The sequence below is a fragment of the Lytechinus variegatus genome, chromosome 17, assembly GCF_018143015.1.
Source record: "Lytechinus variegatus isolate NC3 chromosome 17, Lvar_3.0, whole genome shotgun sequence".
In the NCBI taxonomy this organism is placed as follows: domain Eukaryota; kingdom Metazoa; phylum Echinodermata; class Echinoidea; order Temnopleuroida; family Toxopneustidae; genus Lytechinus; species Lytechinus variegatus.
The window spans coordinates 20270496-20297573 of record NC_054756.1 but is presented as its reverse complement, the minus strand read 5'-3'; the positions used below and the strand labels follow the sequence as shown (position 1 = coordinate 20297573).

At 35.4% G+C, this 27078-nt stretch overlaps 1 protein-coding gene across 3 annotated transcripts in view; it reads right to left on the bottom strand.

The window, feature by feature from the left end:
• Positions 1-1250: 1250 nt before the first annotated feature.
• The window catches only part of LOC121431036 (rho-associated protein kinase 2-like), an 87184-nt gene continuing 61356 nt past the window's right edge, over positions 1251-27078 (bottom strand). For 2 of the 3 annotated variants that reach the window (XM_041628498.1, XM_041628500.1), the window contains exons 22-36: positions 26819-27003; positions 26307-26376; positions 25349-25452; positions 23908-23970; positions 22621-22744; positions 21615-21617; positions 17167-17260; positions 15234-15523; positions 14410-14572; positions 13694-13850; positions 12893-13037; positions 10849-10984; positions 10080-10145; positions 9244-9391; positions 1251-8179 (exon numbers count right to left, since the gene is read on the bottom strand). In XM_041628498.1, the coding sequence (XP_041484432.1) occupies positions 8101-8179; positions 9244-9391; positions 10080-10145; positions 10849-10984; positions 12893-13037; positions 13694-13850; positions 14410-14572; positions 15234-15523; positions 17167-17260; positions 21615-21617; positions 22621-22744; positions 23908-23970; positions 25349-25452; positions 26307-26376; positions 26819-27003 (1827 nt within the window). In that variant the 3' untranslated portion in view covers positions 1251-8100. The remainder of the gene's footprint in view (positions 8180-9243; positions 9392-10079; positions 10146-10848; positions 10985-12892; positions 13038-13693; positions 13851-14409; positions 14573-15233; positions 15524-17166; positions 17261-21614; positions 21618-22620; positions 22745-23907; positions 23971-25348; positions 25453-26306; positions 26377-26818; positions 27004-27078) is intronic. The other variant, XM_041628499.1, reaches the window with a different exon arrangement.

Here is a 27078-nt window from a genome sequence, read left to right as displayed (position 1 = left end):
CCTACAATGTATCTGATTCTAAATTGACTGGTTCACTCTTCCTGTTCAGTATATCGTCGGTTTTTATGTTATACAAAATGCAAATGTAACTCCACTAGAAGTACATGTACTATGATCTATGTACTCGAGATCAACTTAATCATTTGTGACGAGTTGATGGCATTCTTCGTTTCTTAGGCTGGTGCTTAACTGGATTTCCTTGGAATTGGACACCTAGCGGTTAGCTGGACAGGAGAAGTCTGATTGACTAACGACATAAAAGCAACGAATGTGCCGTTATGAGAAATACTGACAGTGTGAGCACCCTTACCATGTAATATTCAAGGAGATACATGTTAAAAGTTAGTATCAAAACAGCTATTCCATATACATGTATCGTACACAAAAGCTTGTCTTTTCAATCCTGCATTTTGAATCACTGCTCCAAGGAAAAAAATAGTCCCTTTCTGCCGTAATATTACAGGACCATGGCAAGCATTAACCGTGATGTGCTACAGAGACGGCTCTCTACTGATTCATCGTGCTCCGACGACTACGAGCCGTGCCGTACACCCCAAGCAAACACGACCTTCATTCGCATCTCTGTTGTCATCCTACTGATTGCCATAACAGCCCTAGTCATCAGCTGTTTTGTGCCGCGCAATGTTGAATTGGACGAACACAAACTCACGGCACGGGAGTACGAAGCCGCGCAGTTGCACTTCGCCCGACGCGCGCACATGATGGATGTTCTAATGGTCGTCGGCTTGGGTGTGTTGTGTGTAGCCTGTTTTCTGTTATCGGCAGCGCACGTGTCTGCGTACTTGAGAGAAATGTACCGGGATCCTGGACGAACAGAGGCTCAGGGTCTTAGGTCAACGATGAACATCAATGGTCATCATGGTTATGGTGGATTGTGGGACAATTGATTAGGTGGAGAGCCATGAAATTTTCCATATGCCTTTTAGGAATGCAAACGCCTTGTAACTCCTTGCTTTAACACATCCTCGAATCAGCAAATTATCAGAATGAAATGCATTCATTGCAGTCTGTAAGGGTTTCTTTACAATATGATTTGAAAAAAACTGTATTTCGTCTGGATTGATTGTTGGGATTATCACTAAAATTAAATGTATGATATATAGTTTCTTCAGAAAATATCAATAAATTTAATGTATGATCAATAGTTTCTTCAGATTTAAATGGTTTTTAATACAATACCATCTTGTGCACACTAAAAGCTAATAAACACGAAAAGGACAACATAATTAAAAGATTAAATGAACTATTTCATTTTTTTTATTGTGAAAACTCTACTTCTGATGTACTTCACTACATATCTCCTTTAATAATTAGAATAATTTCTACATGTACATTTTGTCTCCAACATGAGACCCCATCACGACAAAACTAAATAGAAAATCGTCTGCTTTTTCACTTGACCAAAATAAGGCAAGAAAGTCTTGATCACATGGAAAAGCTTAGGGGTCAAAGGTCATAATTACCTCATATCAGCAGAATACTTGAAAAATTGTACAATTCAATTAGTATTCTCACTCTAATGCAGTAACTTTCTTTTACGATCACATCAAAATTCAGGAATCCCACTTAGAGTGGAAATCGTTCATAATTATGAAAATGATAATGAAATCCATAATGCACATGATGTTACAAGTTTCTTGTATGATATATTTACACACTGATTTCTGATAAATTATTGTTCTTGCAAAACACATGAATAATACTTTACATGTTAAATGATAGATGTACATAAAGCAATATGGTTTACACTTTATATCGTAACAATCCATCATGGATATAATAATATTGTATAAATATGTATAAAAGTGAAAGCAAACTTTAACAAACATAAATGTCTATAGCTGGTACAATGTACAACACGATATCTCATATAATGATACAAGATTTAATAATACAATAAATAGTTTTGTACTGAAGGAAGTAGGGTTTTTGGTAAAGAAATTCACAGAGTACAACACCCATGTAATATACGCCCTGAAAACAGATTGAAATAATAAACCGGAAAGTATCATATAGACCAAAGCATGCACTGGATATCAGCTCTGTAAATGATAAAATCTCTCATGAAGTTGTTCCAACTAAAAAACCATCCTATCTCCTGGATCGTAAGTTTTCTTGAGATCACATTTCTTCATGCAGATATCTTAACACAGATTTGAGACAGACAAAATGAAAAAAATGAAGCAAAAGAAAATAATAGAACTCAAGTCAATCTAACTTTGATTTGCATCATAAATCAATGAACTTAATTGAGAAAATAAACAGGAAGTTAAATAATGAATTGATATCCGGTCAAGTATAAATCAACATGAATTCCTAACACGAGTGTGGAAAAACATAAATGTACACATGAATCGACATCTGTGCACATCACACATGCACTAGGCACAGTAGAAAAAGGAACATAATTTCCATACCATATATACATAATAAAACAGTACATCCCTGTGATTACATAGCATTATTAGAATTTGAAAATATGGAAGCACTTATTCTGGTGGAGTTGACATTTATTGTAATATTTTGGTATACTGGTTATCTCTCTTCCCTTTTCCATTTCAATTGCTTTTTGAGACATCCCATTCACAAACAAGCCTTTGTGCTCTTCAAAGAGTAAACAAATGAATAAAAATGAAGAAGTAATATATTAGAATCAGTTATAAACATCTACAATGGGCAGTGCAAAGCAAAGAGATTTGGGGTTCAATTCTTAATAACTTCATAATCAGGAAGGGTTTTTCATACTCAAAGATAAGCCTACATCCGTGTTTGTGTCTGTGATTGAGCTTTTACAGACATGTATCAATTGGATATGATTATTTACGTCTGGGGCCGACCTTTAACATTACCATTCGAAAGGTGTGAACAGGGCTCAAACCCAGAACATCCCAGGCCCCCATTGCATAAAAGTCATCATTATGGTAACTTTGCCATCCAATGGTTACTTGCATGGAATCCTTGATTCTGATTGGCTGTTGATCAGCGTTAAAATGACAGTTACCATTGGATGAGAAAGTTATCATAATAGTAACTTATATGTAACAGGGCCCTGGGCTCCATACACAGAGCTAAGCTATTGATCGTAAAACAGATTTTCACGTTTGATTGCACTGACCACAATGTACAGGTGCTTCATTCATGAGAAGCATCTTTCTGATTAATTGCAAATCTTTGTGATATGAGGCCCAGGATGCTACGGTAGCATGAAGTGTCAGCATTGTCAATGTTGCCTTTCTCTAACGGTTAACATGTACCATAGCCTAAGACAGAGACCACTGCTTCTGTTCAATCAAATCGAGGAGTTTCACTGAAATGGTCTGAGCGACAATTTAGTCAGTGCGGACAACTTCGATGAAACATCCCAAGTGCTTCTCGAACCAAACTAAACGAAGGATTTCACTGGACTTTTAGAGCCGACGCTGTTAATAGGCAGTGCTGACAACTTTAAATCATATGGGAATAAGGTACATGTATCCAGCACTCATCTTATTAGAGTTATACATGATACATCTTAGCACAAACTCTTTCAAATAACTGTAATTACCAATCCTTCATTAACATAAACCTTAAGAAACCTTGGTTTAGTGGATAATATAGTCTACAATTTTTTTTCATTTCAGATGCCATGATTTTTTTTTCTAAAACTAATTTTTAAAAGAGCAGATCTACAAAAACATGCAGGGAATATACTTCACAAAACTACCTTGCATGCAAAATAAACATTCAAATATGGTTAACCAAAAATGGAACAAAGAAATGGTTAACAAAAACCAAATGATTGAGACTGGATTGAGTTGAATTAGGGATTGTGTGATCAAAGCATTCCCTCCAAACAAATTTAACCCTGTAAAGATTGTACAAACTATATGGGCAGTTCTGTAAAATAAAACAAACTTTTTTGTACATCCGACCCCCATTGTTCTTGGGTTTTACTTCACTTTGTTAACTGACTAAATCATGGTCATTTGACAGCATTACAGACTGTCATAAGAACCAGAAATCAGAGACAGAAGATTTCGTAAAGGTCTTGCATACATGGGGTCGGACGTACATATTTCATGGAATTGTCCATATGTTACGAATCCCCATAAAAAGTTTAGTAATTGGTTGTAACTTGTAAGTTGAATGTCATAATTGATTGCAATACAATCATATCAATCAATCATACAAATCTGCTATACCATCAATCGACAAGCCTGTGTAAATGGGTCCCAATTTCTTTTCCATGGAAGTTCCTAATTTGGTATTTATTTAAGAAATAGAGTATGTATGTACACTCATGAAAGACATGATACATGAAAATGATTTCACCAACAGCATTTTTTTTTACAAACGCAGGAAGATTCGGAAATTAAGCAATCAAAAGATAGCATGATTTTAAAGTGATTTCAAATGAAAAGGAAAAAAATATGAAGTCCCACCATCAAAAGACGTTTCCTGATGACTGTCTTTGCTTGGGATGAAATCAGCATGATCACCCACTCACAGAGTGGGTATATAATTCTGTCTTTGAGCTTGTTATATACATGTAGACATAGTAAATATTTCCTGAATTTACACATGATTATTCCTCTGCTTTCATAGCGAGAGAAATATCAAAGGAAGTTCCAGGTCTCCAACATTATTTGCTCCACAGATTTAATTCATTCTCAAGACTTCCAACTCCCAAGGTTTTGCATACAACATGAAGTCCATCTCATTCATACTGTATAACAATATTTTATCGGAGAATTCCTTTGTTTTAATCAGGAAAGACAGGAATAAGATTTTTAAAATCACGATCTATAAAGAACAAACATTCTTTCTTTACTTTCAACTAACCAATCAAACTACTACTCCACATGTATTTCAGGATAGAATGCCTACATGAATCCACCAAATCATATCTGTAAGATTTTATGGAGATGTTACACAATCAAAGGACGAATCATCTAACACAGCTTGATTGATAATAACTAACATGACAATACATACACAGGACTGGCCTACAATAAAAGTCTATAGTACATGTACATCAAAAAATCAATATTTAAGAGAGAAGTATCAGTACTGGTTTATATCAAGACACAAAATTTGATAAATTTTTCTCATGAATAAATGCTAGACTACAAAAAGTCCATTTCCAACGATGAAATTTATTTGGTTAATCAAAGAGATGGATAAACAAATAGGAGTAGAACCAATTTAAAGACAGAACTTGACCAAGGCAGTATAAAGGCAACCATGAATTGATTCAATTCTGTTTATAGATGGCTAGTGAAATAGGTACATGTACATGCACATCTGAGATGTAACTTACAGATATGAAAACAATCATGCCAGACAGGTACTTTCGAAAAAGGAGGAATGTTTAGTTTTGTGCTTAAACTCATTTTCTCTCGTAAAAATTCATTTTGAGCACCTTCGGTGAATCGGAGTACTACTGCTCACATGCAGTTAGAATATACAGATTATTTTTCCTTCTGTAAACATGCAGAAATGGAATCGAACAATTTTTTGGCTACAGATCGAGGATCTAATCTTTATGATAAAAATGTTTCCTATACGTTTAACCTTTAAACCAACATGAATTATTAGGTTCAAAAGATTTAGGTACATTAATATGATAATCCAAGAATTAAACGTTATCCTTTAATTCCCATTGATTTTATCCATCCCTTTCATTAACCAACAATTACTAGGCCTACACCTTTACATTAACCAGAGGCCAATTACACAAAGCGCTCAATTGATCATATGATTGATTTTCATGATTGATTAAGCATCTTGTTCAATGCATTCAATTTAATGATCAGTGGTATGACCAATCACTAGGCTTTGTGAAACTAGCTCCCTGATTTTTACAGAGTTGCATTGAATTCAAATCAATCAATCAGAACTTTGTATAAATTGATCTTAATTTAGAAGTGAGAGAATGGGGTGACGCTTGTGATCAATCTTAAATTTGTCACTGATTTGAACCAAGGCAGGAGGCCTGAGCCTTATAAACCTACTTCATAAAACGACTTTTTACTCAAATCAATGATATAATTATAAAATAAAATAATACTCATTTCATTTGAGATGAATGAAAATCAACTAAATTTCTGTCCAATTCATGCAATTATGATAATTCATTTCCACACACTTTGTGCAATATCCCATGCAATTGAATTTAAACTCGGTAATAACGGTGCAGGGCATTATGCTAGAATTTTAATAAGAGAAGACTGCTTAACATAAATATTCTAAAATGAATGTTATGATCACAAGTTTTCTGTGTAATCACAAAATAGACCCAAATTAGTTTTTTTTTGGTGAATGGGATAAAATGTGTATGTCATTTGGACATAAATCAAAGAAATATCATATTTCTAGAATAGTTGATGATTATTCATGAATACAATTTGGCCAGGAAGAGGAATATCCTTACATAAGGAATATCAATGAATATTATGGTACCATACATCAATCATTTCCTTATATCAAAGTAGAGAGTAAATCCCTTTCCAAATGATAAAATGTAAATAATCAATTGGTTGTGTAATGTTGTATTGTTTCTCGGGGAGCAAAATTTTGAACCCTGAACAAAAATTATGATCTGGCAAGTGAATAAAGAACAAAGAAACATGGCGGCTACAAAACTGCATTCAATGAAGCAGTTTACCCTGTATCATCATGATGTCGGGGCTTTTTTCCTTAAAAATAACGAGTTTATATATAACTTATAGAGGTACAATCCTTTCCTAAGACTTAAATTTATCTGTTCTCTCTCTTCAAATTGACAAAAACAATTAAGTTATAATTTCAGGAAATCAAATCAGAGACTGCCTCTACATTTATGATTAAAGAAATCCCTTGAAAATTGAGATAAAAGATCTTGTCACTGAGGCAAACAAAAAAAAGAGAAAAGAAAGAAAAAAGTGGTCTTTTAATTCAAACTCCAATTGAGATGAATGTCGGGATATCTCTCTGTTAAAGGGTTCTAGCATGAACACATCTGTGCAGGGAAGATGCACATGATACATCAGATGATCGGGGGATTTAAATAGGATATTAATAATGGACACAAAAGATCCATGTATCATTACAAAGATATAAAACTGGTTGGATCTACATTCAACATAGACCAAAGACATACAAAGAAACCTACCTAGTAACTCACAGTTACCACCTTGCCTACTGGAACAGAAATGTCCTAATTAAAGCCTGTAGGTATTACAGACTCTAGTAGTCAATGGGTTGACCAATTTGAACAGTAGTCACTCAACAAGTGCCATAGACCCTATTTAATTTAGACTTCTGCCATTAATGACCATTTTCTAATATCCCATAAATGACTTCATCAACAGTGTTGACTGTATAATTCAAGGCACTAATGTTCAGAAGATAGTTCATCTATTTTTTTTCCAGAAAATGCATGCAAAATTGTCTATAGTGACAAGCAAATGTGAGTGAAAGAGGGAGCATTTTTAACCAACATGCTCTGTACTGATATACATTTGCAAGCTTTTACATGTAGATCTAACAGAGGACAGTTTAGTTTCTCAAAGATTGCAAGCTTAACACACACACAGAAACTAGTGCATCTTGTTACCGTTGTGTGCAGCAACAGAGAATGCTTTGGCAATGGTAACTTGACTTGACAGATGCCCTCGCTCAGCCAGTCGAAGGTGCGCTGAAAGAATAATGAAGAATCCATTATGTCAATAACATGACAAGTCCACGATGGGCATTCTCAAGACACTAAAGAACAATCATTGATAGAACTTAGACCTGGGATGCAGATCTCAGAGCAGAAATCTGCGAACAGGAAGATTCTTCCACAGTCTGGTCCAACGAATACTGTCCTTTGAGCGATATCTTCAGTGGCAGATGCTGTACGGTGATAACCTTGACCACTCTGATGTAACCAGAATCAACAACATGAAAGGAAAGGTATCCCTTGGTGATAAAGAACTGCTTCTCCCAACAAGTCATCACTTGAAACCCTGTCTCACTGGCATGCAAATCACCAGGTCATAGTTCATTTCCTGTTGCTCGCTCACAAAAAACATGCTCTGTCACATGGTGTAGTCATGTGACATGAGATGGGCGTGGCTACCTCCCTCTGTTCATGCTTGAAGAAGAAGTGACGCGAGCAGGTTGACTGACACGACGGTTCTGTACCACAACATTCCTAATCAAAGTAATGCAAGCAAGAAAAAGAAGAACAAGTAAAATTGAAGTGACGATACTGGATAACGTGCATGCATAAACAAATTCTGGCAGGCAAAAAAAAATATATATGATAAAAACAGAGCATTTCAAAGTGAAAAAAAAGTTCAAGCTCATTCAAATATGATGCCACAAGGCTCAGAAACATTTACCAGTGTTCAAACATTGCCAGACACCATTAAAAAAAAGTACATTGTAAGCTTAATGTCCCCCCCTCCCCCCAAAAAAGGATAGAATTGCATGGACATGCATACAGTAGCTGTCAAAACTACAAGTCCAAAAAACGTGGAATAAAGGATAACAAAAACAAGAAAATTAAGGACACTAACTTTTCCATACAACCCAATGGTACAAACTTTCAAAGGCAAAATTCAGATAGTGTCTTGCCCACCCATGACTACATAACATGAAGGCTTACCCAGGTACATCCCTAACCAAGTTTGATTTCACAAGAACTTCTTGCAGGTAAACTTGAATGTCTGATTTCAAATGACCTTGACCCGACAACGTTACCTCTAATGACGGCATTACACACAGATCCCCAAAGTTCATCTACAACCCAAGGTTAGTTGATGAGTGAAAAATGGGTGCAAAGTTATCTGTCATGTAAGAGCCTTGCAGGTAAACTAATATTTGACCTGGGGAGCATTTCATGAAAGGACTTGTCGGACGTTTTATCCGACAAGTCCCATTTTATCCGACAGTTACTATAGGGACAGTGCCTCTCAGCCAATCAGAATCAAGGAAAGATGTCAGATCTGACAACTTGTCAGACAAAAATGTTCATGAATCGCCCCCCCCCCCCCGGGAGCTTTTCATGAAAGGACATGTCCGACAATTATCATAGTAACAGTGCTTCTTAGCCAATCAAAATCGAGGAAAGTTGTCAGATCTCACAACTTGTACAAAAGTGATGATGAAACGCTCCCCTGAAAATGATCTTTGACTTCACCATCTGACTTCCAAGTCAAAGTACATAAACATAGATACGCAGATTTGCCAAATCATAGACACCATAGAGCTTACCTTGGAGAGGAGCCAATAGATGAAGTTCTTGGCAATGACACTCGTTTATCTTGAATCTGTTTCGCAAGTTTACTGATCCACCTTTGTTGTTCCTCTTTGGAGTTGGCCATGAGTAACATATGCTTGGCTGTCTCTGCATCGATGTTAACTGCAATGAAAGAAAAAGAAATCAGATTAGAAACTAAGCATGCCTTTCATAAATGCAAAGAGGGGCCCTTTATAGAGAGAAACAACTATTGTAACTTTGACATTATGTCAATTACCATGGCAACAGGGAACAGCAGTCAATCACAATGAAGGCAAATTTAAAAAAGGTCAATAGTACTTTCCAATAGTAATAAGACATTTTAGTCAATGGCAATTTTTTTTAATGAAATACCCCCAAGTGTTGTTCATTCACTGTTAATAGCGAATTGACGCTTTCATTAAATGGTATCATTAAATTATCTTTTTCCCGCCTCTCACTACATAAAAAAAAAATGTACATTCTGTATTTAAAAAAAAACACACACACAAAAAAAAATGCTCATATGATGTTTCAATGTTTTTTTTTGACAAAACAACCCATAACAATGTTAATTCCTGGGCACTGCTGCAGTATACAACCACAAAATCAAGTCTTAAACTAGCAGAATGGTTGTTGAAAAATTCCAATGCATGCTTGATAATCTAGGCTACGGACCAAACATCATCAACTGACAAATATCATTTATTATACATGTAAGTTATGAAGTTGGTAAAATTCTATAAGTTGTTATTCTTTGCACCTCTCCCCCTCTTGTATTATCTCCTTTCCCTAAGGCCTCCAGACGACATTAAAATGAGATGCCTCTTACCTTTACATGGAGGGCAAAATTCTTCTTGCTTGTCATAATGTTCCTTGTGTACTTTTAAGCGACATACTGCACCAAAATGAGAAAACAAATAAATGAAGATTACAGAGGAATAAATGACAGTATGCCAACATCGAAGGTAATGATGTTAGTTAACTCTTTCTGCCTCTGTTCACTCTTTGTTCTCTGAATTGGTATGTATTCCTTATATTGTTTTAATTTTCAAATAAATACTACTAATAATAGCCAATTTTTATAAAGCGCTTTTCCCAGAATGGCCCAAAGCGCGTTACAGCATATTATTACCCCGGTCATTGGATTCATTTCAATCAAGCATGAAAAGTGCACAATTTCCACTCCCTGGGGAGCATTCCTTGCATTCATCGCAGCCACATTATGGCGCTGGCAAAATCAAACATACAATATCTTTCGCATCCTACCGGGTACCCATTTAGCACCTGGGTCGAGAGTGGCAAAGTGTGGATTAACGCCTTGCCAAAGGAGTACTACATTCTTTGTATTATCATCTGAACTACTGCTGCTACTACGAGTGCTTCAACTACCATACTACTCGATTCATTTCAATTAAGTTGGTTAATATCTATTATGTACATGTATTGTTATTCTTTGTTCTCTGAGTTGCTATACATTTCTTGCATTCATCTTCATTCCCCAAATATATACTTCATCCTTTATATTATCTTCATTTGCAAAATATCTGTACAACTACTAAATTCATTAAGTATAATAGCATTGGTTTGTAAGTACTTACATTTACATTCCAAAGAAGGTGGAGGCCTGACGAGATGACTGAGGGTTTTACCACAGCACTCACACGTGGTAGGCATGTGGTAATGGACAATAGTAAACTTATGGTTCTTGTGTACAATAGTGCCATCCTCGTCTCCCTGTTGACAAAGTAAAAGAATAAATAATTTCAGTTTAACCCCTTCACTGCTCACCACATTATACTACATCCTTGGCATGTGTACATTCTCTTCATATTCTCCTTATCGATAGCTGATCCTTGGCGACATTACGTCAATATCAAAAGGGTCATTTTACTGGGACATGCATTTCCGGCAACAGTTAGCACAGCAACTCTACCAAGTGCAACCATATATACATGCAAGTTTTCGAGCTCAGCTGATTGTGCAAATTTGAGAGTACAAAGTGAAAGTGCAAATTTCATCATTTCTCCAGTTCTACCAAATTTTAAACTTGTTTGCTCAGTCATATGGATAAATTGCAGGTGCTATCGTAATGAAATGACCATTCTAGTCGAAGATGGAGGCTTACAAGAGAAAAGTTGGTGAAAAAAGGAAAGCAGTAAGGTTGTCTAATGAAGAGGATTTACACAAAACAGAAAGAAGTGGAAGCAGGGAGTGTCATCAGAGTAAAAGATTCAACAACCATCCAAATGAGAGAAAATGCTGACTGAAATGACTACAAATAAAATGCTCTCCTGGCACAGAGCCAAACCTGTCTTAGCGGATATCAGTCTATAGTGAAAAGCAGTCATTAGCACCCGACAAAATTTTCTCCCATTTGAAATAAATATGTGTTACAGAACCTGTTTATAAAGGCTACCTGTCTACAGTGGCTGCTATTTCTGTTTCCCTCGGGTACCCTTTGGTCTAATGCCCACTCGCCCACTCTCCACATGGTCTGACTTCATACAGTCTTATGCCATTCCATCCATCAACATTTCGTCTTATAACCATTTGGTCCAATCATCACTTCGTCTAATCACCAGTTTGTCTTTGACCATTTTCATCTCACAACCAGTTGGTGTAATATCCATTTTATTTTCATTCATTTCGTCCAATTAACACCTAGTCCAATTAGATCAAATGGTATATGGACTACATGGCTACTGGACCAACTGGTTATTAGACAAAATGGTGAGTGGACAAAATGGCAATTAGACTATGTGGATAGTGGACGATCCGACAATAGACCAAACGATAGTAGACGAGTTGGTAATTAGACAAATTGACATTTAACCCTAAATAGACTGGGCTATTCCGACGCCTAAAAAGACTGGGGGGGGGGCTGATTATGATCTCGGCTGTTGATCGCGCGATCGCGACGAAAATTGGCACACGCGTTACCCATGGCATTATCTACAAAACTATAACATCAAATTTGGCAAAAAATCTCATGTCTCATTAATTATGCTAATTTATGCGTAAAATCATAAGTTTGCTCTAATTAATAAAATAATGCCCCTGAAATGCTAATTTTTGTTTCACATACTCTAGATAGGCATCTGATCATATTGATTTTTAAAAAATTTCAAAATCAAATTTATTTTTTTATGTATTCTATTGTTTTCTAAATTTCTTATGTATTTCCTTGTTTTTTGACTTTTTGTTTTTTATTGTTTTTTCAATGGAAATTGTCAGGGACTTTATTTTGACCATAAACAAGATAAAATTAATTGATTTTGAGCAGTAAAAGGAAAAATAATGATACATTTATGAATTTTGGCTAAGAACACTATTTGCATTGGATTTGTACACGAATTCACGTTTTTGAGTAATTTTGGGTCTGCATGCACTTACGAAATGTTGCGTAATTTTGGAACCGCGTACCCGGGGGTCACAATTTTGGTCTCAAAAGTTGCGCGAGACTTGAAAGTAAAAAGTCAGCGAGCGACGCGGTCAAAAAATTTTGCGCAGCGGATTTATCGCGAAAAATGTCGAGGGGGGGGCTGAATCAGCCCCCCCCCCCAGTCTTTTTAGGGTTAAAGACAAATTGGAAACAAACCTTATAGATAGGTGGTTTGACTGTACATGGACATTAACACATACCTCTGGATTTTCATTTGCTTCGTCAGGGACGACCCTCCTGTTCTCTCCCTCCCCTGCATAGAGTAGTTGGAAGATTCTTGGGATGTCTCTCGCTTCGGCTCTGATGACATCACCCTGAGTCACAGCTCGCACATGGAAGAGTTTACTTCATAGTAGAGATAACATTGAAAGGCAGAACGTTTTCAACACTTGTATAATAGAAAATGAAATGAAGAATCTTTCAACACAATTGTTTTTAACCAGGCTCAGTAATTAGATTGAAGAAGAGTATAATAACACGTGTTATATGTAGGACCCATTGAAACAGCAGTTGTCTAACTGAAGTGGTTACCCTGAGACAATAAAATGTTATTATTTGTTACGCAACACTGTACATGTATATGAATGGTATTTTACTTGTGCACAAGTCAACAGGAATTTGATGATTAAAAAGATTTTACAAATCGCGTCAGAGTTTTAACTGCTCACCTTTTCCGATTGAATATATTAATAACGTATAATCCAACATTCAAATTGGAATTTACTCTTTTGCTAGTATCAGATAAGGTTCCTGTTTGTTAATATATTGCTTAAAATTCATATGGAACTAACATTCTAGCTAGCACCAGACATTAATTCTTTTCCTATTATAATATCCTCTGAAGTTCAAATGGAAACTTGGTCTATTGCAAGCATCAGATAAGGTTTCTTTTACTATAACATCTTTTAAAGTTCAAATAGAAAGTTACTACATGTATATCGCTAGTATCAGATAAGGTTTCTCTTACTAAAATATCTTCTGAAATTCAAATGGAAACTTACTCTATTGCTAGCACCAGATACGGCTTCTTTTTCTCCTTCTGTTCCTCCGATTCGTAGAAAAGGATCTTCTTCGAGCTCACTTCAACAAAATGTTTCTTCCAACCATGGCGGCGAAGGTTCTTACCGGGCAAAGATAACCAACCCTCTAGTCTACCACCTTAAAATACAAAGATAATAAAAACATATCTCCAAAATCATTCATATAATAGAATATTTATATTGTACATTAAAGTCTGTATAAAGCCTTAGTCACAGTTCAATAATGTGAAATATATTGGAGTGTTAGCAAACATTTCAATCTGCTCAACTGAAGTGACCATTAATTTTTTTCATTTTTATTATTATTATCATCTTTTTTTGCATGGGGGGGGGGTAAGGGGAGATATATTCTGTGAAAATTTACATTTATTTTGGAAAATATTTATTGATTGCTCGTAGTAATATTCAATTATCCTTTTAAAAAAGGCCAAAGTTAAAAAGTTTATACCCTGAAATTCCCAGCTCATTAAGAAAAAAAATGATTTCACACCAGAAAAAAATAAAGTTTTTATTTTGGTCGGGCTACCAAACAAAATAATTTTTAATGTGAAATTGCAATTACATCCCTATACTTCACATCATCACACCATAATAATTTCAGAACCAAATAAGAAGTAAATTATAATCAAATCTATGCAAGAATGTTGTATTCATTAGAGCCACATTGTTCAACATACCCTGGCCATTCTCTGCCTCGCCAGCACTGTTGATACTCCCAATATCAGAAGCCTGTAAAGCTGTAAGGTTCTTAATCTGCTGCTGGAGTTGTTCAAGCTCACTGTCTCGGCTGTCCAAATCAAGCTGGAGCTCATAATGCTTGACATACTCATCTTGATATTGCTGTAAGAAGAGGAAATATAAACTAATTAATTTGTATATACATATACATACAGTTGAGGCCAAAAGCTTACAAACATCCATGGAATTCAGTGAAATTTGTTCGCTTATCAAACGTCATAAAATTGACTATATCTTCAAAATTTTAAGTACTATCATGACAAATTTTGTATCAAATGAAAGAGCGTACATATTTAAGCTCTCATACATGCACATGATTGGGATGCTGTTGGGATTATTTGTACTTAATAATTTTAAGCAAAACATAAAACAATACATCTGCTTGCCACCTATCAGTATATTCTCTATATCTTGTTTTTTTTGTCATGTCTTGTAATTTGTTTTTACACTGCTCTCATGCCCCTGGGCAAGACATTTTATTGACATTGCTTTTCAAACATCTTTTGGAGGGTGACATTACATGTCGATCCCAGACATTTAATAATCATATCTGATTGATAAATGTACACTAAGGGATATACCCGAGGTCGGTACTTGTAAGTCGCCAGGCAGCTCGAGAAAACATTCTCCCATAGATTTTGTTCACAAGACTAGGCACAATGCCAAGGCTGGCAAAATGTGGCCTCAAGGCTGGCTTCAACTACATACCTATTGCACATGAAAACATTGTAGAAGAGATCAGAACCTGAATACCAAAACTTACCACAGTGAGTTCTTCCTTCTCCTTGGTAAACTTGGTGACCATCTGACTGTATTTATCCCTCTCCTGGTTGAGCTCCTGCTGGAGCTTCCGGCACTCTTTCTCTTTCTGGCTCAGTTGGGCTTGACTGACCTTCTTACCCTTCCTTGACTTGGTGAACTCGTGTCGGCTCATGATCTCGGCCAGCTTGCTGACGGCCTGCTCCTTCTTGAGCTTCTCTTCGGCAAAGAGCTTCTTGTTGTGCTCCATCTGTTTCTCCAGGTCAGCGTTCTTGGTCTCCAGTGCATCTTGTGCTGTAAGGATGGGTAAGAAGACAAACGGGTCGTATGAGGTGAAGATATCTTGACATACATGTATCACGAAGATTGCTTTGAGAGAATTCTACAAGAGGGATGGATTGTATGAGATTAGTGCCAAGCTTGAAACCCCCCCCCCCCAGGAAATCAAATTTCCTTATTTTGTACCATCATGTTTTTCCAGTGCCCCTTGTACTCTGATGACAACAAAATAAGGAATGATTTGATATTTTTTTTCTTTCTAAGAGGAGCGCGACATAACTTTTGAATAATGCTGCCTCTGAAACCCTACACTGAAATACTAATACTATGCAGCATTTATATATATGTAGCACTTTAAACAAAGGTTTTCAAGCTCTACATTTTCCAAGAAGAAGGTACTCCAGCTCAAAGAGATTTTTCATCACCTGGGCTCCATCTTACAAAGAGTAATGATTGATCCAATCAACCATAACTCTGGAAATCCATCAGTGTCATAATTTTTTTATACAGAAAATTTGTAAAATGTCCTCTGTAAACAAAGGAGAAAACACCAAATTGTCAAGAAATCAATGAATTTATGGATTCATATCTAGAACAAATTTCGAACAAACATGCATTTATATCTTGACTTTGCTGGCTTTCCATAGTTGCGATTGATCGGAACAGCCCAGGAGGTACGATAGCTCAGTCGGGAGAGCGGTGGCATAGCAATCCAATGACACACATTCCAATACCTTAACCCTAAATAGACTGGGCTATTTTGACGCCTAAGAAGACTGGGGGGGGGCTGATTCAGCCCCCCCTTATGATCTCGGCTGTCGATCGCGCGATCACGACGAAAATTGGCACATGCATTACCCATGGCATTATCTACAAAACTATAACATCAATTTCTGCAAAAAATCTCATGTCTCATCAATTATGCTAATTTATGCGTAAAATCATAAGTTTGCTCTAATTAATAAAATAATGCCCCTGAAATGCTAATTTTTGTTTCACATACTCTAGATAGGCATCTGATCAAATTGATTTTAAAAAAATTTCAAAATCACATTTATTTTCTTATGTATTCTATTGTTTTCTAAATTTCTTATGTATTTCTTTGTTTTTCGACTTTTTGTTTTTTATTGTTTTTTCAATGGAAATTGTCGGGGACTTTATTTTGACCATAAACAAGATAAAATTGATTGATTTTAAGCAGTAAAAGGAAAAATAATGATACATTTATGAATTTTGGCTAAAAACACTATTTGCATTGGATTTGTACACAAATTCACGTTTTTGAGTAATTTTGGGTCTGCATGCACTTACGAAATGTTGCGTAATTTTTGAACCGCGTACCCGGGGGTCACAATTTTGGTCTCAAAAGTTGCGCGAGACTTGAAAGTAAAAAGTCAGCGAGCGACGCGGTCAAAAAATTTCGCGCGGCGGATTTATCGCGAAAAATGTCGAGGGGGGGGCTGAATCAGCCCCCCCCAGTCTTTTTAGGGTTAATGGTGCACTACTGCCCTTCAATAACACATTTATTCTCATAACCATGTCCCTCAGAGAGGACATTAAGCCATTTGTCCGGTGTTGGCTTGTTTATAAGCACGCATGCATTCCTAGCAATCTGGTAAGAAGTCACAATCACACCCAGCATTGGCTACTTGACCTACCTTCAACCGCATCCTTTAGTTTCTTGTTCAGTTCATCCTTCTCGGTGTTGAGGGTCATTATCCTGTTATTCAGTTGATTCTTCTCTTCCTCAAGCTGTAAAAAAAATAAATAATAGTAATAGATTGTGACATACTGCTAGCGTGCCTTACCACCAGTGTTGCATCATTGCAATGAAAAACAATCTCTCTGAAGTCTGGTCTTATCTCTCACGACCGAAATACCCCGGTATTCCAAATTCAAATTTGGTACCATCTAAAAGTTGGAAGGCTGATCATTCATACCACGCATGGTCCAACACAGATTTGTATCTCGTACTTTTATGTTATATGCATTCGAATGGTGCACGACTTTGCTCACACTGTGTTTGTACCCAAATCCCATGAGTATCAAAAATGTTTTCTTTGACAGAAGTGATGCTTTGTTTTCTTTCCATGACAGAAATTTTGAAATATATGTAAAATCATGGAGTAGTAGAGTTGAATATACATGTACACAAGGAAGATATTTCATGTGATCAATCAATATGAGCCAAAATTGCTGTTCTGATGCTCTATTCACCATTGGCATAGAAATGTAACTCGCTGAACCTACCTTTAAGGCTGGGGACCAAGGCTAATATGGTCATGGTAAGGTTAAAAAAGCCACAGGAAAACTTTCATACACCCCTATTATGATTTTTTATTCTTGCATGGACAAAGATATATAACTGGGTGGATACATAATTTTAGGAAGAATTTCAAGTCTACCATGTCTATTAAATACTGTCTGGGTACATGTATATTGTGAATGCAGTAATACCGGTGTTTTTGTAAGTGCAATAAAGAATGAAGCAATAAACTACTTTAAAGAATTTTTCAGTGTAAAATTATTTATAATGATGCTGGGGAGGGGGTGTGTCACAGAGATTTAAGTATGACTTAAGTCGCACTTAAATTCTGACGCGTACTTGATATGCAACGCGCGATCTTATTGATAGATACGCAGTAGTGCGTATCCCCATGACACGTTCTGACCAATGCAGTCAATCCTTTCATATCGTACGCAACTCGGTATTCAAGTGCGACTCTAAGTCATACTTAAATCTTTGTGAAACACCCCCCTGGTGGGTGTTTTTTTAGAGTATGGGGTGTGTTTCAAAAAGAGCCACGAATGACAAAAGGGCCAATGCACACATACGGTAATCTATATATATCTATAATAAATCATACATGTACTACCAGTGATCCATACTCAGTAGATCTGTATCCCATATGTGACCAATACGCTATTCTGTCACATATCGCATGTAACTGAGTTGTGCAATCTTTAGTCAAACTTAAATCTTTGTGAGGCACCCGCTACAAGTGTGATGTCATAACCATATATCCCCTTGACAAATGGTCCTAAAAAGCTTGAAATTGTAGCCCAAGCAGATGTATGTAACATGGTGCTAACAGGTTTCCAGATAAGACGTCATGTATGCACGCCTTGGGCAAGGATCCATTGCTATAATGTAATGAAATATTGTGACAAGAGTGCAATGTCTTGTGCATATGAATGTTTGAGATGTATGCAAATAATAAGTGCATCTTGCTATGTCACATTTCAAATAAAATATATACTCCCTTAAAATAAAAATGCATTGTCTTTACATAATTTGTTCATTTGTTTTCTTGAATGATAAGTAGTAAGCTTTTGTAAACCACCATCTTGACTGTTCTACCTGCATGTACAGTTGGCCTTAATCTGATACAAACATTTTCAAAACCCTCAACTACAGGTATAATTTTTGTTTTGCAAATAACAATAACATCGCAGCTCGATTTTACGTCAATAATGTATGATTTTAAGATTTCAAAGTTAAAGAGGAATGCCAGTAGTTGCAGTAAGCACTGATTTCATGAGAAAGTCTGTAAATCCAGGTTTAATTGTCAGTATATCATCGAGGATCTACATAAACTGAACTTTGTGAAATCTTGAAATCTACATTGTATGCTGAAAAATGTTCACACTGAAAATCACCAAGACAGATAGGAACACGTGGGACAGTGTATTATTATTGCTGAAATAAAGACCCGACGGAAGTGACCGAATCTGAGCTTATTTTGCTGATTTCTCAGCAATTACACAATTTCTTCCAGAATCCTTTGGCACATATTTTTTATTCATACAAACAGACACTTGGGTGGTCATTATATTAGATTCTGTAAGTCATTTTGAGATCGTTACCAAAACTGGAATTTATCTTTAATCTCATACAAACATTTTCAAAACCCAGAACTACAGGTATAATTTTTGTTTTGCAAATAACATCGCAGCTCGATTTTATGTCAATAATGTATGATTTTAAGATTTCAAAGTTAAACTAAATATGTGTACATGTAGCTCAACATCAGACCGGATGTGATATTCAAGTACTGTGCATAATTCATCATGATGTGCATGTCATCAATATCTCTGGCTAAAAAGATTTCCCTTCAAATTGATGGCTTGTATGATAAGATAAAATGTGCATGGAAGTGATTCAGAACTCCAATTATCTCATCAGCAAAATTTAAAATATGCAGATGTAAACTAAAGTCAATACTCCTAGCAAGCGTTTTTTTTAATACATTAAAATTACATTCTCAAAGGTTTGTTGTTTCATATTAATGTTGTTTGTAAAAGCATGCATAAATTTACAACCAAATTTGGAATATATCCCAGCTTGGTAAAAGTTGAATTTTGTACCTGTCATTGAATATCTAATTACAATTCAGTGTTCTCACATGTAAGCCCAGAGGCCCGTATTCTGAAGTCAGGTTTAACTTAGAATCAGGTTTAAAGTTGTGGTTTAAGTATGGGAAGCCAAAAGTATCAAATTTTTAAAATTAAGTTGTACGTTTCTTATGTTTACTGTGCTCTTTCCTGATTCATTGATGGTGAAGACAATAATCTATATATACTTCCTAGACAATTATGAATGATTTGAGAGCCAAATGAGCTGAAACATGATATCTCTACCATTAGTGATTTATGTATTAATCGGCTGTCCATACTTAAACCACAACTTTAAACTTGAATTTAAGTTAAACCCGACTTCAGAATACGGGCCAAAATGTTTATATTGTCCAGTATCCACAGAGGGTAAAATTGGTTGACTCTCATGAAAGTGAAAACAGTTATGAAAGAAAACTATGACATCCTAATCGAGTTGGACCTCATGAATCTCTGTGCGTATTCTCTATTATCTCATTTTTACTTACATGATTACATTCACTCTCAAACTGTACCAAACAAAATAACAAAGTATGGTTTAGGAACAAGATGAACACATGAAATGACTGGCAGTTGAATTACCAAACATTTTACATAAAAGCATGATAAAAATGTTCAACACTTTCAAATTATCAAATGAAAATAAATTTTTTTTTTTTTGTCTAGCCTTCAGATTTTCTGCATCACTCTCAATTGTTTTGTGTATACAGTGTACACAACTTCAAATTGCTATAAAATCATTTTTTTAAATCCCTAAAAGGTGTTTTTAATTTATTTTTTTTGTAAATTATACTTGCTTGCATTTTTTTTCCATGCACAAAGTTTCAGCACTCAATGTTAGAGAAATAAAATAAAATCATTTTCTTTTCAGCACAAGATCATCTCAGTCAGGTCGGGAAAATTACTTGAATCGCAAGGTGTTACCAAAAAAAAAATCTTCATGCAAGAACCCATGTACCTCATAATGATCACCAATTTCAAAAGAATGTTAAATTTAGAAGCTGCTATAACGAGGGGTACCATAAACTATTACTTCTCCTGAAAAGAATAACTTTGTTCTTTGCTGTTAAAAAAAAAAAACTGAAATGAAATGAATGAATACTAGAAATCACTGCTTAAAATCAAATTTAGGAAAATCAAAACCCCAACCTTATCACAAAAATACTCCTTAGAAAAACAATTTTCGAAGGATATCCCAGTTTTTACTGAATGAGAATGAGCTCTAGATATAGATCCAATGTACATCTATGTATGACATACATGTAAGACTATGACTATGGAAAAAAATCATATATTTCCATTGAGGCAGGAGGGACTGGATACATTCATTAACACAGATCCATAGGTGGTGGAGATTTAGGATAGAAGATATGGAAAAAAAAGGGCAAAAGAAATCATCTATGGTGTCCGGGAGGGGGCATTGTCTCCCAGGAAATATATTTTGGAAGAGGGCAGGGGGGGGGACGAGTAGTAAAGAGTATTAAATGAAGAACTGAACAAAAGATCAAAATAAAAAATAATTACAAAGTAGGGGGAAAAATTAGAAAGCATGAAAGAAATGTGATGAAAACAAACAAAATTTCTATCATTAAAATGTTTGCTTCTGGTAAAAAAAAATGAAACAAACCCAAATCCTCCTCAATCCATAAACTACCATGCTCATTTGTTCATTAATCATGCAGAAACGTCCGACACTCAACATCATACTCACTTCCTGGTCATTTGATTTTCAAAGACCCAAAAGAAATGGTGGGAAAAATAAGAAATTTACAGTAAATCATTACTATTTCAATTTCTAATGTCTCCTTTTAGAAAGGAGCATGCTTCATAGTTGTCATTCCATAAATTGCTTTCAACATACATGCATCTTTACAAAATAAATTCATACTGTACAGTGTATGAACGATGATTGGTCATTAGTGCCCGAGACTACTTCATGTTAATGAGTAGAGCAATTCCATACAATATGTACATCCAATCCCCTATACGTGGGAACTTTACGACATTTTCTGTCTTTGATGTCTTGTTCTTTTGAGAGTCTGTAATTTTCTCAAAGGACCATGACTTCAGTTTATGAAGTGAAGTAAGACTTGAAAAAATTGGGAATGGATGTACAAAAAGGTTGAATATTTCATGGAATTGCCCAGTAGAAATGAAGCATAGGAATGTTCAGACATCTACCCTTGGTAAGACGACTTTTTTCTATATTCAAATTATTTGAATACACTGTAGCTCAGCGAAAATAAAAAATGGAAAATCACTTTTTCTCCACACCCCACAAAAAATTGATATTTTGATAGCTAAATATGATATATAAGTTATCAAAAAAAGATGTTTAGAGTACCAAATATTAAGTAACAGACAATATTTTTGTAAAACACATACATTTTCACCTTTCGTTACAGGGTCCTTTTTTGCATATCAGGGCATTGCATTTTAGAGAAATGACAGACACAACAAGTCCTCTTCCAATTAGGGGTCAAAAATTTGAATGCACTTTGAAGCCCATGTATCTGCCCCTAATTAAATTAATAGCAACATGATACTAAATACAGTACCATAAACCCATTGAGTAGAATAGAATGAGAAGAGGGATATAATCAGGACTATCGACTTCTTCAAGATGAACAGGACACAAAACAGAGGGATATAACTATGACGAGTGACTACTTCACAATGAGTAGAACACAAAGCATAGGGATATAATTACTACTAACCTTGTTAATATGACTATTCTTGTCATTAAGTGAAGACTTTTGTCTCTGGATCTGTTCTTTATATTCTAGTTCTACCATTGTCTTCTCTTTTTCAAGGTCAGTATACTGGTCTTCAGCGATGCTCCTAAGGTAAAGAAATAGGTTGAAGATATCGATATACACTCAAATGCATTGTTATTATGTGATAAGCTAAAAAAAAATATCACAGTATTCTGAACACTGGAAAATTTGAAAATCTGAATTTCATATGCATGTACATATGGTGAAACAAACCGTGCCATTTATGCTAATAAGTATGCATTATCAAGTTTGCAAAGTAGCCATATAAACTTGTGTGGACAAAAATAATGTTATGACATGTGATTTCATAATGACTTCATTATCACATCATGAGTAAAGTTGAATGATGCCAATGGTGTGGGATAACATGTATCTGTCTGGAATCTTAATTGTTATCTCAGCTCTATGCTTGTATTATTAGCAGTCATTACACTATTTACTTTTTATACTACAGAAAGCTATTCAAGGATGAACAAGACAACATTTGCTATATCTGCACAGTTTGAACTCCATTTCTATTTTAGGTAAACACATGTACACATTCAAATAAAAAGCGTTGATTATAAAGCATTATACTCAATGTCTTATCTCTGGGAAATCTGTGTTAACATCCTGGCATTGTGATCTACATGTATTAATTTTCTATTTAAAGTGGATTATTTTTTACTTTACTTGATATGTAGTCTATAACATATCAAAAGTGATGCTTAAGCATAATTTTATCGATCATCAGTATTTCCTATGAATGTAAACAAAGACGAACTGATTGTATAGATAGGGTCATGGAATTATGTTTGGATTTGAAATGGGAAAGATGGAGGCAGTTGGTGAGAAAATAGGGAAAAGGGGGTCATCATGATCGGGAAAGGAGAATTACCCCCTACCCTCCCCCAAAAAAAAGAAAAGAAAAAAAGGACAGGAGTTGATAAAATTAGGAGGGAGGGGGGAGTTATAAAAACGGGCGCATTGAGTTGATAAGATTAAGAGCAGGAGGGAAGCTACTAAAGTAAAAGGGGAGAGAGATCGCAAGATAAAATATGAAGAGTTGGTAAAATAGAGAAGGGGAAGGAAGAAGATAAAGGGAAGGCGGATGATGAGTTTAAGTACGATGAAAAGCGGAGTTTGGAAAATAAAAAAAGTGGAATGGGAATTGGCAGAAAATGGAAGAGGACTGGTACGAAGGGGGCGTGGCTAAGGAAACATGGTTTGAGTGGAACGGAACCATACCTAGCTAGCTGCTCGGAGTCGGCTTTGGTGAGTGTGAGCTCGAGTTGAGCTGCCAAAGATTCTCTACAAAGGTGAGCAAAGTTTACGAAAAAAGGGGGTTAAACGCGTTAATCACATAAAACAGAAAATAAAACTAGATGTACTAGTACGCTGCAACCTGCAAATACTGTAAAGATAAAATATCTCAAGCCTCATTAATATTTCCAAACTACCCACAATCTGCAAACTACCTAGTGTTACCTACGCTTTATATTAAGTTCCCACTGTCAGGATTCGTGGCACAATTGAAACCGTTGTCTGAATTGTTGAGTAATTGCAGTGATCGTGTCAGAGCTTATCAGATATTGAGATCAGTTGTGGCAATCGTTTCTGACTAGAAACAATTTTTGGATGGCTCAAAAATGTTTGCGATCAGCTACCAAAGTCAAAATGTAACTGATCGCACGACAGAGGGAACAAAGTGCTACATACAAAGTTTTTAAAAGGGCAATGCTGCAAAATGTAATATGAAAACAGAAAAAAAATTAGGTTCAACTTCTGTTAACCCTGCCAAAATTGTAGGATCTTTCTTGAGTTATGATCTAGCTTTTTAAATATCATACCAATTAAAAAAACTAAAGACATTTTGTGATACATGTTAGCTTTCCTATCTAGATAACCTATAAGAAACATATTTTACCACATGAAAAGTACAAATTATTAGATGTTATATGCATAAAACCAAAAAAAACTTTGACAAGCTTCACCAAATTCTATGGACACTTACTAGTATTAGGAGTTAAAGAATTTAGTTGATTTTATTAAAAAAAACATTATTTGTTGTTTATTGCAACGTCATAAGAAATCTTAATTTCTTTAAACAAGTTCAAAAGGCAGAAAATATTTGCATGAAGGTCAGCAGAATCATTTCTATTAGGAATTTAGAAAATGAGTTGATTTTAACCAAATTCAATTTACAAACTATAAAGACATTTCATAAATATAGTTGATCCATAATAAGTATTTGACTTGGGGAAACTGATCATGTTCTATTATGCTATTATGTATAATTTACTATATCCACTTTGCTAGCGAAAGGGGACACAACTCTGATGTCTTGTCCCGTGCAATAGCAACAACATGTGCCGTTACTGAACCACTTTTGCGTTGGACGGATGGGGTTTAACAAGGGGACCTAGTCCATCTATCTATATGGTCAAATGAATTGGGGAAACAAATCACAAAATGTTGCAGATTTTATTTTGCAGAGTTAATAGTGAACATGAATTCATCATTTACAAGAAATGCCGTTTGACAAGCAACTGATCCTGCACTGTGCAAGTCTAAAATCATACTATCTTTATTACAGCATCATCTCTACTAAACTAACTATTCAAAACAGTGTTTCTCATGGCTAAGGTAGCAATGAGGGACTAAAGCTATGATAAAATGTTTATCTTACTTTTCGTTGCTCAACTGATGAACATCCTGTTTCAGCTGCTGATATTCTTGCTTAGATTCCATTAATTCTTCATTCAACACCTGGTTTTGACTTTTGTACAAAGCCTATGGGAAAAACAAAAATATATAGAAAAGTATCGTTCAAATGAAAAAGGAATATGAAAATGACGAATAACTAGACGGAGGCAAACCAATTCCATTCATCCACAGAAATGTTGTTTGTGCAAACAATGCGCTAACAGAGTCCCTTCTAAAACCGGTAATGTCCTTACGATGCCTAATGTCACAAAGTGTTACTTACATCTTGGATAAACATTTGTCATCACAATGACTGGGCCAACTGTTAGTGCTAAGTTAGCACTAAAAAAAAAAACAATGTTTCTGTGTGGCCAGTACAGGCAGTTTCAAATATATTTCAAAGCCAAATACAGCAAACGATCACTTCAAGAGAAAGTTTTTGAGACCAAGGTTAGTTGCCACCATATCATACTAGATCTGAATATTTTGCATAAAACCAACTTGGTAAAAGTCAAAGCTGCAAAAATGATCACAATGAAGACCACCAACACAGATAAGCTCATGTGGGAAAGTGCAATTTTACTGCTTGGAAAAAGACTCAACATATGAGCTAAAATGCAGGCTCATTTTGTCTTTTTCTCAGCAATTACACATTTTCTACCAAAAAATATAATTTGGCACTTCAAAAAAAATTATGTATATATACATGTATGCTCCAGTAATTATTTTATTGCTTTCTGTTTGAATTTATTTTTCGATTTTTACTACAACCAATATTCATCTTTACTTGCATTAGACAGAAGAAATGGTAAAAAACATGTAGATGAATATAGAATAATGTTGCATAACATAAAAATTCTCAGTTTGACATTCAGATTCTCCCTCAATTCCTTTTCCTGTAAAACATAGAAAGTGAAGAGAAAGTAATCAGGCCAACTTACAGTGAACGTGTGTTCTGCTTCGAGTTGCTCCTGAAGGTCACTGATTTGTGAGGCGTTCAGAGAGGCGATGCTGAACAAGAAAAAAGGTTAAACATTGATTCAATTAAAGCCAAGATACCCTCCATCTCAAGACCTAAACTACTCGCATAGTCCAAGAATCCTTACCCCAGATTCAGCATTTTGATCAGGTGGTTACTCTGCATGCATTTAATAATATTTGCTGCTCTTTAAAAACAAATTTAACAAGAAAGTTATGTTTGTATTACATACTTCCAGTCCCACCTGTTCATTATAGATCAAATTTGATATCCGATTGTATTTTTCAAATTATTTTCTGCATGAGACTTATGTAAATCGTGTTCCTGTATTTCAGAGTCAATTTTCTATTAAAAAACAAAACATGTACAACTTCCATACGCATGAATGTCTGGATAACTTCCACCACTGATGAAAAGACTGCTCTTTGTTTTACGATCAGTCCGGTTTCACAAAACAACTCAATTGATCCTAACCTCTTTGATTTCTCCAGCGCATCCTCATAGTTCTTTATTTGTTCTTTGACAGTGTTGAGCTCGTTGCGTAGTCTCTTGATATCAGTCTGATAGCCACTGCTCGTCTGTTTGGAAGCCTTCAGGTCGTTCTGAGTGAAGCGATGACGCTGCTCCTCCTGTTCAAGTTGAAGCATCTTCTCTTTTGTCTGTAAGATGAGGCAAAGGGGAATTTCTTTAATGTTTTATTTTTTTTTTTTTTGGGGGGAGAGGGGTTCTCTTTG